Source organism: Neltuma alba, unplaced genomic scaffold (genome assembly GCF_004799145.2).
Source record: "Neltuma alba isolate B1F8T4 unplaced genomic scaffold, ASM479914v2 tig00013257_pilon, whole genome shotgun sequence".
Lineage (NCBI taxonomy): Eukaryota > Viridiplantae > Streptophyta > Magnoliopsida > Fabales > Fabaceae > Neltuma > Neltuma alba.
The window spans coordinates 3,622-16,497 of record NW_021637550.1 but is presented as its reverse complement, the minus strand read 5'-3'; the positions used below and the strand labels follow the sequence as shown (position 1 = coordinate 16,497).

Sequence of the window (12,876 nt, the reverse complement as noted above, 5' to 3'; positions counted from 1 at the left end):
ACCTAAAATATTTCTCTGCCTTCAATATCCAACCTCGCGGATCCCCACCGCTAAACTTGGGGAATTCAATTTTTGTGTAAGGCATTCGGCGCCTATAAGATGCTTCAGGGTCGTCCTCACTGTCAGCTTCCCAATGAGAACGTTGGTTTCCTCTTCGACTTCTTTCAGATGCAACCTCCAAATTGGCTACTCTATTAGCTAATGCTTCAATATTTTCCAGTCGCGCAGCAATTGTGGTCAAAGGATCACTATCTCCTACTAAAGGATTTTCAGGATTTTCAGGTGGGTTGGGAATGCGGGATGATCTAGTCTCAACCATGGCTCTGATGCCAATTTGGTAGAACCCAAATGGCTAGATAATTAAGTGAATAAAAAAAAAACTGAAATATAATCTAGTAGAGGGTTGAGGCAAGAATCTCACTCTCAACTCACTAATAGCCGGGATAAAATCTACTAAAATTTACTTAAGCAAGGATCTCACTTAACTAGATTTAGTAGCCAGAAGGAGAATCTCCAAATTACTGAACAAATATTTATTTCTCTCATATGTTAGCTTATAGGATGGCTAACATATTTATAATGCAGAAATTACAATTGAATAAATATAAGAATTAAGTAAATATCCCTAATATCTTGGAACTAACAGAAAGAGACGTTGATGGACCTCTAACAACCTAAAGTCCCCTTATTCAATTAATAAATCATTAATAAAATCAATAAAACCTAAAAGACTCATTCAACTCTCCTAAAAAGATGCAAACAGACTCAACCACTACTCCATTCTCCCTATTTCTCCTCTGGTGCGTTAATGTGCTGACTTGGAGTCCTATCATTTTAATTATTCATCTTTTTTTATTTGTTGTCCTTTTTTTCAGGGCAAAAAAAAAAAGCTATTCTTTACACTGCATCATTATTAGTTGTTGCCATCAACGAGCCATAATTCAATCAAAGGGGCGTTCACAAGAGCGATGATGATGATGATTAGAAGCGGCCCGAAAGGTCGAGGAGATAAGTCAAGCGTGGAATGTTAAAGAAGATCAGCGTAATTACTAATTACTCGAAGTGACGACGACCCCATTTGGCCATGTTTGCTCCACGTTTGCGTCTTCCCAATTGCTCCTATCTTCATATTATTATTTCAAATGAGTCCCTCCAATGACAGTGATATTGCGTCAAGTCATTTCAAAGCCTTTCTGCCTTTTTAAAATGTTACTGATCGTTCGTTCTATATTGGCGTCAGTTAGTTTTCCATTTTTTATGCGGTAGATGTCAGGTCTTCCATATGAAAGAAAATTACATCCCAAGTGAGCTCAACCGTTCTTTATTTGATTCTTTTCTCCACGCGTTATCAATTGAATTTAAGGCCTTGTTTGGCACGAGGGAAATATAGGAGAGACAAGGAGAAGGAAAATTTTAACGAATCAATTCTAAAAAATAAAATAAAAAAGTGATAAAAAAACATAAAATTTATTATTATTTTTTCTCATTTTTATCCTTTTTTTCCCCTCCTGGGTAAAAAGAAAGAGCAGCATGTCAAGCTGTCAACTGTGAGGTTGAAATGAATGTTCGGATTGGTTTCCTGTATATCTAAATTGTTCTTTACCACAAAAGGGGGAAAAGAATTAATCAGGAGCGAAGATAATTATTATTTTTTCTTAAAAAAAAAAAAAGGTTCCAAATCTCCATCAAAGAATAAAGCTCTGTGTTGATCCACTTTGCCTTTTTGGCGACTGCATTGGGTGGTTGGTGAGATGATAATTAGGAGGCAAGCTCAGTTCCCTTGATTGGGCCGACTTTGCCGGCCTGAATCATTCAATGGGGACATCTCATTAAGACACGTAAGCCCAACTCACGGACTTGAGATCGGAGCCTACGTAGACCCATAAGGCCCAAATATTTTTTGGATCGAATCTGGATAAGTCAGGCCCACAACGTACAAGATTAGCCTATACCGAAACAGATAAGTGGGCCCACAAAATACGAATGGGCTGATCCAAGGAGACAAAGAAAATACCTCTTATTGAAGGCCCATGTTTGGCACAACGATTGGTTTCTGTTTGTTTTGGCCTTCTAAAGACTAAAAACTGACGCATCCCAATAAATAAATAAAAAAATTAATTCCACAGGGACAACAAACGCGCGCAAATGGGAAAATAGAAAGACCCATCAATCTCCTTTTAATTTATTTTATAATAATTTAACAAAGAAGTACCACTTGATTTTGAAAAGACCCCGTGGTTGCGATGAAAATTGATTGAGAAGGCTCGACTCTTGGGGCTCAGAATCTCCAACAGTTCCTTCCCAAATTTGAAAGTAATTATGTTATTGTGACGATAAAGTTGACCCGCACTTGCCCACTACAAAACATGTAATTATTCGTGCCTGGAGAATATTTCAGCCAGACAAATTAAATGCTTTTTGATAATTGAAATGTGCCATCGAGATCTCTCCCTAATCACACTTAATTAATGCTTTAAACTTGCTTAAAGCACTGGGTTGGGCAATTAAGGGGGAACATGAGTAGGATTAAAAGGATGATTTTTTTTTGGGGGGGGGTGTTAGCGTTCTAGATATAGAAAGCGTCGTGTGTGTGTGTCATCATCACTGGTTGCTTTGACAAGACGAAAGACATATAATTAAAGTGTTTGTTAGCAAAAACTTGAGAAAATTGCATGTGCTTTTGTTCCCAGGTAGTCTTAATGGGCCATTTGAGTTAAGATAACTTCACTCTAGGGTCTTCTCAACCTGACCACCCCCACTAATTACTTGCTTAGCCTTGATATTTTACGCTTCATCTCAATCCATAACCACACAAAGTCCCATATATAAATATACACATATCACATTGGAATTAGCCAGAGGGGCTGAAATTTTATACTCTTCTGATCCTAAATATAAAACCCCTTTCGTAATGTATTATGAAAAGAGTTTTATATTTAAGACCGGAGGAGTAATTTCAATGTCAACCGGGTGTGGGTCTGTGGGATATAAACTTATAACTAGTTGTAGTGTTGTGCGGCTCCATTATGTTTGCAGTTAGACTGAAGCTTCTCTGGTTTTGAAAATAGCAATTGCTCTTTATTTTCTCGTCAATTAGTTGTCCGATGCAAAATTAAACTCAGAAAATATGGTTCTGGAGATAATGCAGACGCATCCATTTCAATTCCCCCTTTTCCATACCATGGTCTTCCAAATTAGTCCCCTTTTTTTATGGATATAACGCCTTCAGACTTTTCAAAGCCTACCAGAACATATAATGACCAACGTTTTCTAATTAAGAACACATGCCTCAAGTTGTGGGAAGTTCCAGGAAAGTTTCAACACATACGATACTTGTATGAAAATTGACGATAACCCAACTTGTTTTGGTCAATCAAAAAACTGAAAGGACACAAAGAATCAGCTCTTGGATTGCAGTTCAAGCACCGTCCAGCTCCTGGCAAAGACAGGACTTGCTAATCAATCATAAATAGACAACTTAATTTGAAGAGAAAGAAAAACTGAAAAAAGAAAGAGGGGGTTGAGTCCTTCTTTATTCTGAATTTGTGGGAATATGCATTGGACCTAAATTAAAAGCTTAGTTTTAGTGATGGACCTACCGAGATTAGTGTCAAATATTCTTGTTCACAATAATGCTGCACATAATCTTTCTATCATGCAGCTTTTTGGGCTCCATCTGCTAATATTTCCATACATATATTCAATTAATCTTTCCCAAAAGAATCCATCCCCAGCTCATCAACTTGTGACACAAATACACATCAAAATTGTACAACTGATTTTGGATTAGATTTGTTCCATCCTTTGTCTCCCTCTAATTAACTGTCCCAAGGCTTTAATTGCAATTACCTTCTTTCATCTCATCCAAAATATTAAATATAATAATAATAATACCATCAACGTGCGCGTTTCATGAACTAATGCCAGTCAAAGAAACATCAATTAACATATATGACAGCTTGCAGCAGCTAGCGAATATTTGCTCATAATCAAAAGACTAAAGTTGATCCCGAGGAAGCATGCCTTTTCATCTTCGTTCCAATCATTTGCAGTTAGAGACTGATTCCCAGAAACGCAGACATGAACTTATATATTTTTATTCCAAGGAAGACACAGAGAGAAGGAGAAGGAGAGGGAAAGAAAATGGAGGTGCCTGCAATAATATAACTAAGCTGACCGATCTCAAATTGGTCACTAATTAAATGGCCTTATTTGATTATTATTTTGCAGTGAATATGTACCAATCATTTTACACGAGGATTGAAGACTTGGGTGAACAGCTCATAAATATATGGGAACGAATGAGGATAAGCTTAGAAATGCATGATGAAGTATGGAGATTACGAGCATCTTCTCTTGCTGCTCTCTTTCATTCTTATTTTTCAAATTAAAATAACCCATTTGGATGTCTCAATTAGGGCTGCTCTGATGGCATGGAAGCGTCTCAATGTCAGAACAAAGAAAGACAGGCTATCATCCGGGGAAAATCAGTATTATTATCGCTAATTTATGCATTTTATTATTCAGAATAATGGGCCAAGATATTTTTTTATTTCAAGTTCAAAACATGATCGTCGAAGAATATGTGCTAACAGACAAATTACTAGTTTGGATGTTTGTGTGCGATCAATGAATAATGGCCTGGAGAGAATATTTTGCAATTGTGCCATCTAACAAGGACAAAGGAAATGATTAATATTTTAGAGTATTTTGATTACTTTTGTTCCAAGAAATGTGATTGTATATTCATTTCCCTTTTTTTTTAAAAAAAAAAAGATCAACCTTGGCGAGCATAAATTTAATTTACATGACCTTATACCCTTATTGTTGTCTTCAGTTTTGGGGCTTTGAAATGATTTGCTGGTTAATTAATTATTTCAAACAATTAATTATTTTACTATTCCACGACCTTGTCTTTCTGCAAGCATGCAAGGTGGCGACTAGATCCTGATAAACCTAACCGGGGGAGAACACTTTGATTATTATATATATTAATTCAATTTTGAAAATTTTAACTCAGTATTCTTCATACAATATATACACATATATCATTACATTAATATGAGGTATTTTAGTTAAAAAGATTAAGCTAGAATACATTATAAATATGAACGTATAATATTAATATAAAAAAAGGTACAGTTCATTTTCTTGTCATAAATTGAAACTAAACAAATTTACTTTCAAACCATGGTCCTAAGCATAAGGAAGTCAACAACCTTCATTTCACAATGATGATTGATTATATGAATTTCTTCGGTTTTAAAGGAATGGCCATTTAATCAAAACGGACTTGAACTAAACAACGAAGGTCAACTTGATGAGCTGCCTCTTCCAGACACATTATTATAATATTTTGGTTTAGTTAACACAGGCCTTGTGTGTCCTGTCCCGGTAGCTACGAGTGGACTGAGAAATGAGTGAAACGAAAATTCATGGTTTGAAACCTTGTACTGTTTTATTGGACAGTATAATGGAACAATCCTTTTCTCTTACAAGGTTTTTCTGACAACATATATTTACTCGCACCGAATATACACAAGTTCAATAATAGCCTTGGACTCCTAACATTTGTGCTCTAAAAGTCTAAAACCAACTACGAAAGAATTGAGCCCAGAGCTAGCATTGATGAATAGAATAATACTGCATTTAAAGTTTTGTCAAATTAAGTATGCCTGCAATTTGTAATAATTGATCATCAGCGTTTGTCTGCTTTCGCATTTCAAGAATTGCAGCTTCCATCCAATAAACAAACTAAATGCCCAATTGCATAATTGGGGTTGAGGAATCCTTATTTATATGAAGAGAAGTCGAGGGGATTAATTCTATAATTAACACGAGTTTTAATATCTTTCCACACAATCGCAGAACTCGCATGAGTTCAGACAAGTAAACTTTGAGAAATCGACATTTAATTAAAAAGTCGAGTGGCTTTCGAATTGCAAAAAACACGAATGCTTTGCGGGGTTGGTAGAGTTTGCGGCACTTTCCAAGAGAAGAAAAAAGAACTCAACTTGCGAAGATGTCAAAAGCGGTGTTGGATTTTGTAGCCAAATCATGGTTTCGTGGAATCACCCGGAAAAGCAAGTGAGTGAACAAATGATGGGCGAAGAAGAAAGAATAAGGGTTCCGTTATCGCGAATTTAATGCGGAATACTTAATCTGTGTAGGTTGCCGATATGGGGCATTCCCTGTGAGCAAGAAATTTGCACTTGGAAACCACAGTGAAGGGGGGGGGGGTGTCATCGTCGCTTGAAATCCTCCTCTTTTAGCAGTAAGTGTAAACATTTTGTCATTTTTTGGACATCCCCACTCAATCTCCTGCAAATGTATAAATCTTTTAAAGCCAACACATCATTTACATTTATTTACATATTGTCTATTTACAATGAAATGACTCTGGATGTCTGGGAAAAAAAAAGACTCCAGACACTATGCAGAGTTAAAAAAAAAAAAAAAAGACATGCTTCATTTGCAGGAGTATTTATTTAAAATGCAAGCATTTATTGAAGCAGGGAAAATATTTAGTTTGGAATATTATTTTTTTAATTAAGATATATTTATTATATTAAATGAAGTTCATATTATATTATATTATATTATACTCCTCCGGTCCTTAATATAGGACCCAATTCTTGAGTTGGTTTTGGTCCTAAATATAAGACCCATTTATCATATTTATCAATTTTCTCTTAATTACCCCTATAAATACTCCATCAAGTATAATCAAGTAGAAGAGGGAGAGGAGGTATTATAAAAAATGATTATGGTGTTTTAAGAAAAATGTGTCACTTTTTTTATAATTAACTAACTTACTTAACTTCCTTAATCTAATCAAATTATTTAAATAGGTATTATATTAAGAACCGGAGGAGTATCATATTAGATGACCCGCCCCGAGGGTCACAAGTCTCTGAAGGGACAGTCCCGTGAAGGTGTGAGAGGAGCCCAGTTCGGGAAAATCGTTCACAAATTTAAAAGCCTCAATGCCTAACCACCTCTCCTCCTCCAGCACAGTTTAAAAGCCTCCTTCTATTCTGTTTATTTGATTCCCTATCAACCTCCCATTTTGTTTCTTCAGCTAGCTTCTCAATTCCCATCTCCACAACTCATACCATCTCACAAGTTCATTCAAACGCAGCAGTGTTTGCTGCTATTATTTTCAGAGTTACAGAACTTTTGGAAGCATCCAAGGTGGAGTGAACAAATCGTCAAGAGCACATGGGAAGACACTCTTGCTGTTACAAGCAGAAACTTAGGAAAGGCCTCTGGTCTCCCGAGGAAGACGAGAAGCTTCTCAATTACATCACCAAGCATGGCCATGGATGTTGGAGCTCCGTCCCCAAACTCGCCGGTACTAAATCTTGTTTCATTGCTTTCTGTTCCCTCATATTGCAGCGTGTGTCGTGCGCGCGCACACACATGTATGTATAGCTATAGCGAAAAGCAAGAATCATTTTAAGCTTTTCTCCTCTCTCCATGACACAGGCTTGCAGAGGTGCGGCAAGAGCTGCAGGTTGCGGTGGATAAATTACCTGAGGCCTGATTTGAAAAGAGGAGCATTCTCGCAGCAGGAAGAGGATTTGATTATTGAACTCCACGTAGTCCTTGGCAACAGGTTGTTACCCTTCGCTCAAGCAGCTATTCATAAGGCCTCTCCATCTTTTGCTCTTGTTCCATAAATCATTTGATGCTTACGTAACTGTCTCTGCTGCTCCATCAGGTGGTCACAGATTGCAGCTCAGTTACCCGGAAGAACTGACAATGAGATTAAAAATCTATGGAATTCCTGCCTCAAGAAGAAGCTCAGGCAAAGAGGCATTGACCCAAACACCCACAAGCCACTCTCTGAGGTTGAGAATGACAAGGAGAAGGCCCCCTCAGCCGTCAAAAGCCATCATAAAGCCTCAGTGGCATCCAATGAACTGGGCGTAGCAGAGCCTGCGAAACCAAAGACAAATGCAGTGCCTTCGGAGCGATACCCAATCCAAGTTCCTTCCGGCTCTAAGATCAGCAATAGCTGCACTATTAGCAGCAATCTGACCAATGGCCGACCCACCCAGGATTTGTTCCTTGATAGCTCCATTACCAGTTGTGGTCCTTCCGATATGATGGGTTACTTCTCTTTTCAGCAGGTGAACTATCCACCACATGTTGGGCTATCCGCAAACCCCAACGGCTCTCTTTGCTTCATGTCAGGTTCCAGTTCCTCTCAGATGATGTCAGAGCTCAATTCTAGTATGACTCCCGCTATGCTAAATTCTGTGCCAAGCTCTATTTTCCCGACAACACATGTAAGTACCCCTGTTAGTCTCCAGTCTGATAATCCTTCCATATCCTCTGGCGATATTGATGGGGTTCAGAACTGGGAAGCTGGTATCCTTGCTAACAATGGAAGCAAAAGCAATGGGCGCAGTGGGAGTATCCAATTGCATAGCAGCAATAACTTCCTTGAGAACAACAGTTTAGTAGCATGGGGATTGGCAGACTCTGTGAAGGCTGATAAAGAAGCTCAAGTACCTCCACAAGCAGAACAGGAAGAAATTAAATGGTCTGAGTATCTGAGCACCCCATTTTTCCTGGGAAACACAGCACAGAATCAAAATTGTCAATCTATTTACAGTGAGGTTAAACCAGAGACAGGCTTCATAACAGATGAATCAAGTACCAGTTGGCACCAAACCCAGCATCCGTCCGTTTTTCAAGCTTCAGACATCTACGCCAAGGATCTGCAAAGATTCTCAGTGGCTTTTGGACAAACCCTGTAGTCTGTATTTAACATGTGCAAACTTTAATTTCGACCAAAGAAAGAGGCACCGACATTTCCAGTATGAACTGAGTCCGAAAAATTTCTCGTGAGTTCTGACTACAGGTGTGCGCTACAGAAATTTCTTTTGTTTATATGTAAATGTGTCTGATACAAAAAAACTCTCGAGCATTCTGTTACAGTATAACATTTGTGATTGATTTAAGCTTCTCTTTATTTTTTCTCTTTTTACATTTTTCTATTATCATCGACCTGTAATTTGTAAACTTTATCTGTATACAATAGACAGCATTTTTTAAAAAAAAAAACATTTGTCACTTTCCATGAACATTTAGAACCTAAATGGTAACAGATGCCATTAACTTCGTGGAGGATTTATCTCATTCGTTTTGAAAATCCTAAAATCTTCTCTTTGAACATTAGTCTAGGTCTCCCTTAATCCTTTTCGAATGGGTGTCCAGAGAATTCTCATCTTGTTTTCTCTTCAAACCTCAAGGGACCATGTCTTAAATGGGTGTCCATGACTGTCTCCCACAGAATGAGATGGTTTTCACTTTTTCGACGTCCAGAGCTAACTCCCCCCCCCCTGCCAAAAAAAAAAAAAATCAATGACTGAAGGCAATGTCTTGAAAATGAAGACGGTGGTTTCCCCTTTTCGAAAGGATATCCAATGATGTCCACAATTAAAATCAGTTGCCAAGCAAATTTATTTTTCAAATGAACAAATCTAGAACGAAGCCAGAAAATTTTGGATAAACCAGCGGCACGCTGAGAAATAGTGATTTTAGAAGTGTTTTAACAGTTTATGAGACAGATGTGTAAAGAAGTTTGCTTTGTTTTATGGAAAAGTACTTTTAGGAAATATTTTGACAATAATCAAACACCTTTTTAGGAAGTGTTTGAATGAAAACCAAATCATAGTTTCAAAAGTCCTTTTACGGTTTACAAAATAAATATGTGAAGGAATTTGTTTCATTTTATGAAAAAGTACTTTTAAAAAGTATTTTTGACAATAACAAACACCACCTTAGTCAATAAAGGCCCCAAAAAAGCACTTCTACAGTTAAAATCATCTCAGGGACGCAGTAGAGTGAAAAATTATTAGGAAGAAGATAAAGTGGGTTCATTGTCAGGGAAGAGGATATTTTAGTGAACAGTACATGAAGAGATGACGCGATTTGTGCCATTTATATATCAATAGCATTCTGTGTGAAACGTCATTCGCGTGGGCCTAAGCCTCTATAACCTTTGTGCCAAGAATGGGGTCCTCCAGCGGACATCTCCTGATGCCGAAATAGCAACATCAAAGGAGGGGGTTAGGGTCTTTTCTCAGACATGACAGAAATGACTCAGTGAAATACAGGGAAAAAAAGGAAGAAAAATGAAAGAATGCCACTTGGTGAGAGATTGTTCAGAAGACGCATCACCCCCACCGCAGAGACAGGTTTTTTATTCACCATGTCTTTGAGTGGCCTGGATGAGGTCCCAGAGATCATTACTTGCTGCTTTCAAGGTAGTTAAATAGTTTTATCTACAGGGAAACCGAGAAAGAGGGGAACTGTCTGTGTAGAAACAAGAAAAGTTAATATTTCGCCCTTCTAGGTCCAGCGAAGTGAAAACTAGAGTCAAAGTAAAAATCATCATATCACTCTTTTACATATGCATCACCAAGGAAGTTCGGGTCAAACTGTTTCAGTGCATCTGCTGCGACAGTGATGGCTTTTCCGTTTTCCCCATAAAATTTCTCCTGCTAGCTAACAAGTTCAAAATTTCAACAAGCAAGTTATCTTCACAATAAGAAGAAAATTAAGCATTAAACATGTCATGTTCATCAAAGATGTCCCTATAATGAAGAAAAATGGATATTTTAAGCATCAAGATTGTTAATCCATAGGAAAGGACTTTGAAAATTCTAAAGCCATACGTACTGAGTCATTCTTTTTCATTTCCTCAAACCACCTACTCGCACCATGGTTCATTGTCCATGTGCGCACGCATTCAAAAAAGTCTACTCCGTCATTATATAATTTCCAAGCCTATATATTGTTTAATTCGCAGGCGATAGCGATTGTATGTATAAAATCCCCGTGCATGTGAAGCAAATTATTGGGGCCCCACAATCATCAGGATGCAGGAACAGAACAAAAATCCCGAGAGGGATAACGGTGGCGGAGGCTATGCAACCCCAAGTTTGATTCCCATATGGAGTATTAATATAGTGATTGAGCCTCCGAGAGAGTTGTTTGTTCTTAATTCTTTGCATTCATATAATTGCAGGAGGAACAATATTATAAGGGCATAGAAATAACAAGCAGATTTTTTAATATGATGATGACTATATCATTGAGCTGATGATGACGGTGTTGATGAATGTCTATAAAATAGCCTTATCAGAAGATTTGCTCCGCGTGACAGATCATTTATGCGTAGTTTTTTTAATAAAGCAAAGACGAATAAAAATAAGGCAGAAATTGAAAGTACAATGAATAGGGAACAGGATAGGAATCAAGGGAAGACAGCATTAGGGCATATGAAATTGTAATTACCATATGAAAGGAAGAGGACGAGGCGGAGAAAGATCGCCACGGATTTTGATACTTCCTTAGCCTGCATTAGCCAAATCCACTTCACAGGGTGATCAATAATTGATGATAATGACATGAATTGCAAGTTATACGCCATGATGATACAAAGAGACTATTGCTGGCGCCGGCGCCGACATAGGTCATCGCATCTCCGGGAGTAAGGGTTTTATAGCAAAAAAACATTAGGATCGAAAATAATTTTTTTCACTCCGATGTGTTAATTCTCTAAACAATCCACAAATAATCATCCCAATCGTTACTGCATAGTTGACTAACAAAGATGACCTCACCTAGCCGGTGGTCCATGGCGATGGACTCAGCCGGACCGTCCCCACGAAAGGAGAGTCGTCCATTTCAAATAAATGAAAAGACAGAAGGGGGTTTTGTATTGTTTTTTCCTATCTTATTATTTTTTTTCTTTTCCCAACTTCCTATTCTTATTATATTACCGTTAGGTCGTAAAGAAATTCAAAATTACATCTATCCACGGCATTTGACAGAGCAGATATAAGGTGAAAGTATGCTAGTTAATTTTTTTCCCGATCTGATCCCTCTTCAATTGCGACAAGTTGACACGCTTGCATCAATAATTTTAATGAAAGTCAAAGTCAGAAAGTCACATTTTTTTTACAGATTTAATATTAACTGTCACCTTTTAAGATACGTGTTAATTGTTCATTTTTTAATATACATTATTCATGATATTTATTATTATCGTGTCATATTTTAATATTATCAAATCAAATTAAAAGTGACTCTTTAAAAACAATTTCTACATTCACACAAATGTAAATCGAACACTTCGTGCTCAGACAATTGTGACCTTTCCCGTCAGGACAAATCCTTTTGGTCTATTACAAATTTGTTATTGATCAAATTAATTCTAAAATGCTGGGATAAAAGCAAAGTATATTTCTGTCATGCCCTTCTTAGATGTAATAAGAGACTTGGTTTATTATTTACAATAATTACGTAGTTTCAATTTCAACACAAAAGACGATGAATTGCTCATCTACAAGAAAGAATACGATAAATAGCTTAACTTATCTACCATGACATAAAGTATCGGCCATGTATTTTTATTTTTTATTTTTTTTTGCATTAAGTGTCGGGCTCATAGCAAAATTGTCCAAATTTTTATTAGATCATAGAAACCAGTGTTTTAAATAAAAAAAATTTAAAAGACTAAAACTTATAATTTAAAATTTGAGAAACTAAAATAAAATGACGGATAAACTTGAAGGATTAAAGTTTATATTAACTCAAAAATAAATAAGTAAAAATCTCAATCAAGGAGTTTCGGGCCAATGAATTATTTCTTTTGGCAATCATCTGTCTTTTTTTTAATTTGTCCTCCGCGATAGGGACTTTTCTCACCATATAATTAATAATAAAAAACAGCGCCCATGTACTACGTGGTTCTCAGTTCTTCAACATACCAATGATTCGTTCGCGGAGGCAAAGTCCTCCTTAACAGACTCGCCAGAACCTCCCATATGAATTTGCTTTCTCCGATAAATCATC

The 12,876-nt window shown here is 37.0% G+C and overlaps 1 protein-coding gene across 1 annotated transcript; it reads left to right on the top strand.

Moving 5' to 3' along the window:
- Positions 1-6,936: 6,936 nt before the first annotated feature.
- Positions 6,937-8,985, top strand: LOC114735836 (transcription factor MYB61-like). Its single transcript, XM_028923596.1, has 3 exons — positions 6,937-7,354; positions 7,489-7,618; positions 7,724-8,985. Exons 1-3 carry the CDS (start codon positions 7,222-7,224, stop codon positions 8,766-8,768), a joined length of 1,308 nt encoding a protein of 435 aa, XP_028779429.1. The 5' UTR covers positions 6,937-7,221; the 3' UTR covers positions 8,769-8,985.
- Positions 8,986-12,876: the final 3,891 nt, after the last annotated feature.

Coding starts and splice junctions, on each gene's coding strand:
- LOC114735836 (XM_028923596.1), top strand. CDS start 7,222: ATGGGAAGACACTCTTGCTGTTACAAGCAGAAACTTAGGAAAGGCCTC. Junction 7,355..7,488: donor CTCCGTCCCCAAACTCGCCG/GTACTAAATCTT, acceptor TCCATGACACAG/GCTTGCAGAGGTGCGGCAAG. Junction 7,619..7,723: donor CACGTAGTCCTTGGCAACAG/GTTGTTACCCTT, acceptor CTGCTCCATCAG/GTGGTCACAGATTGCAGCTC.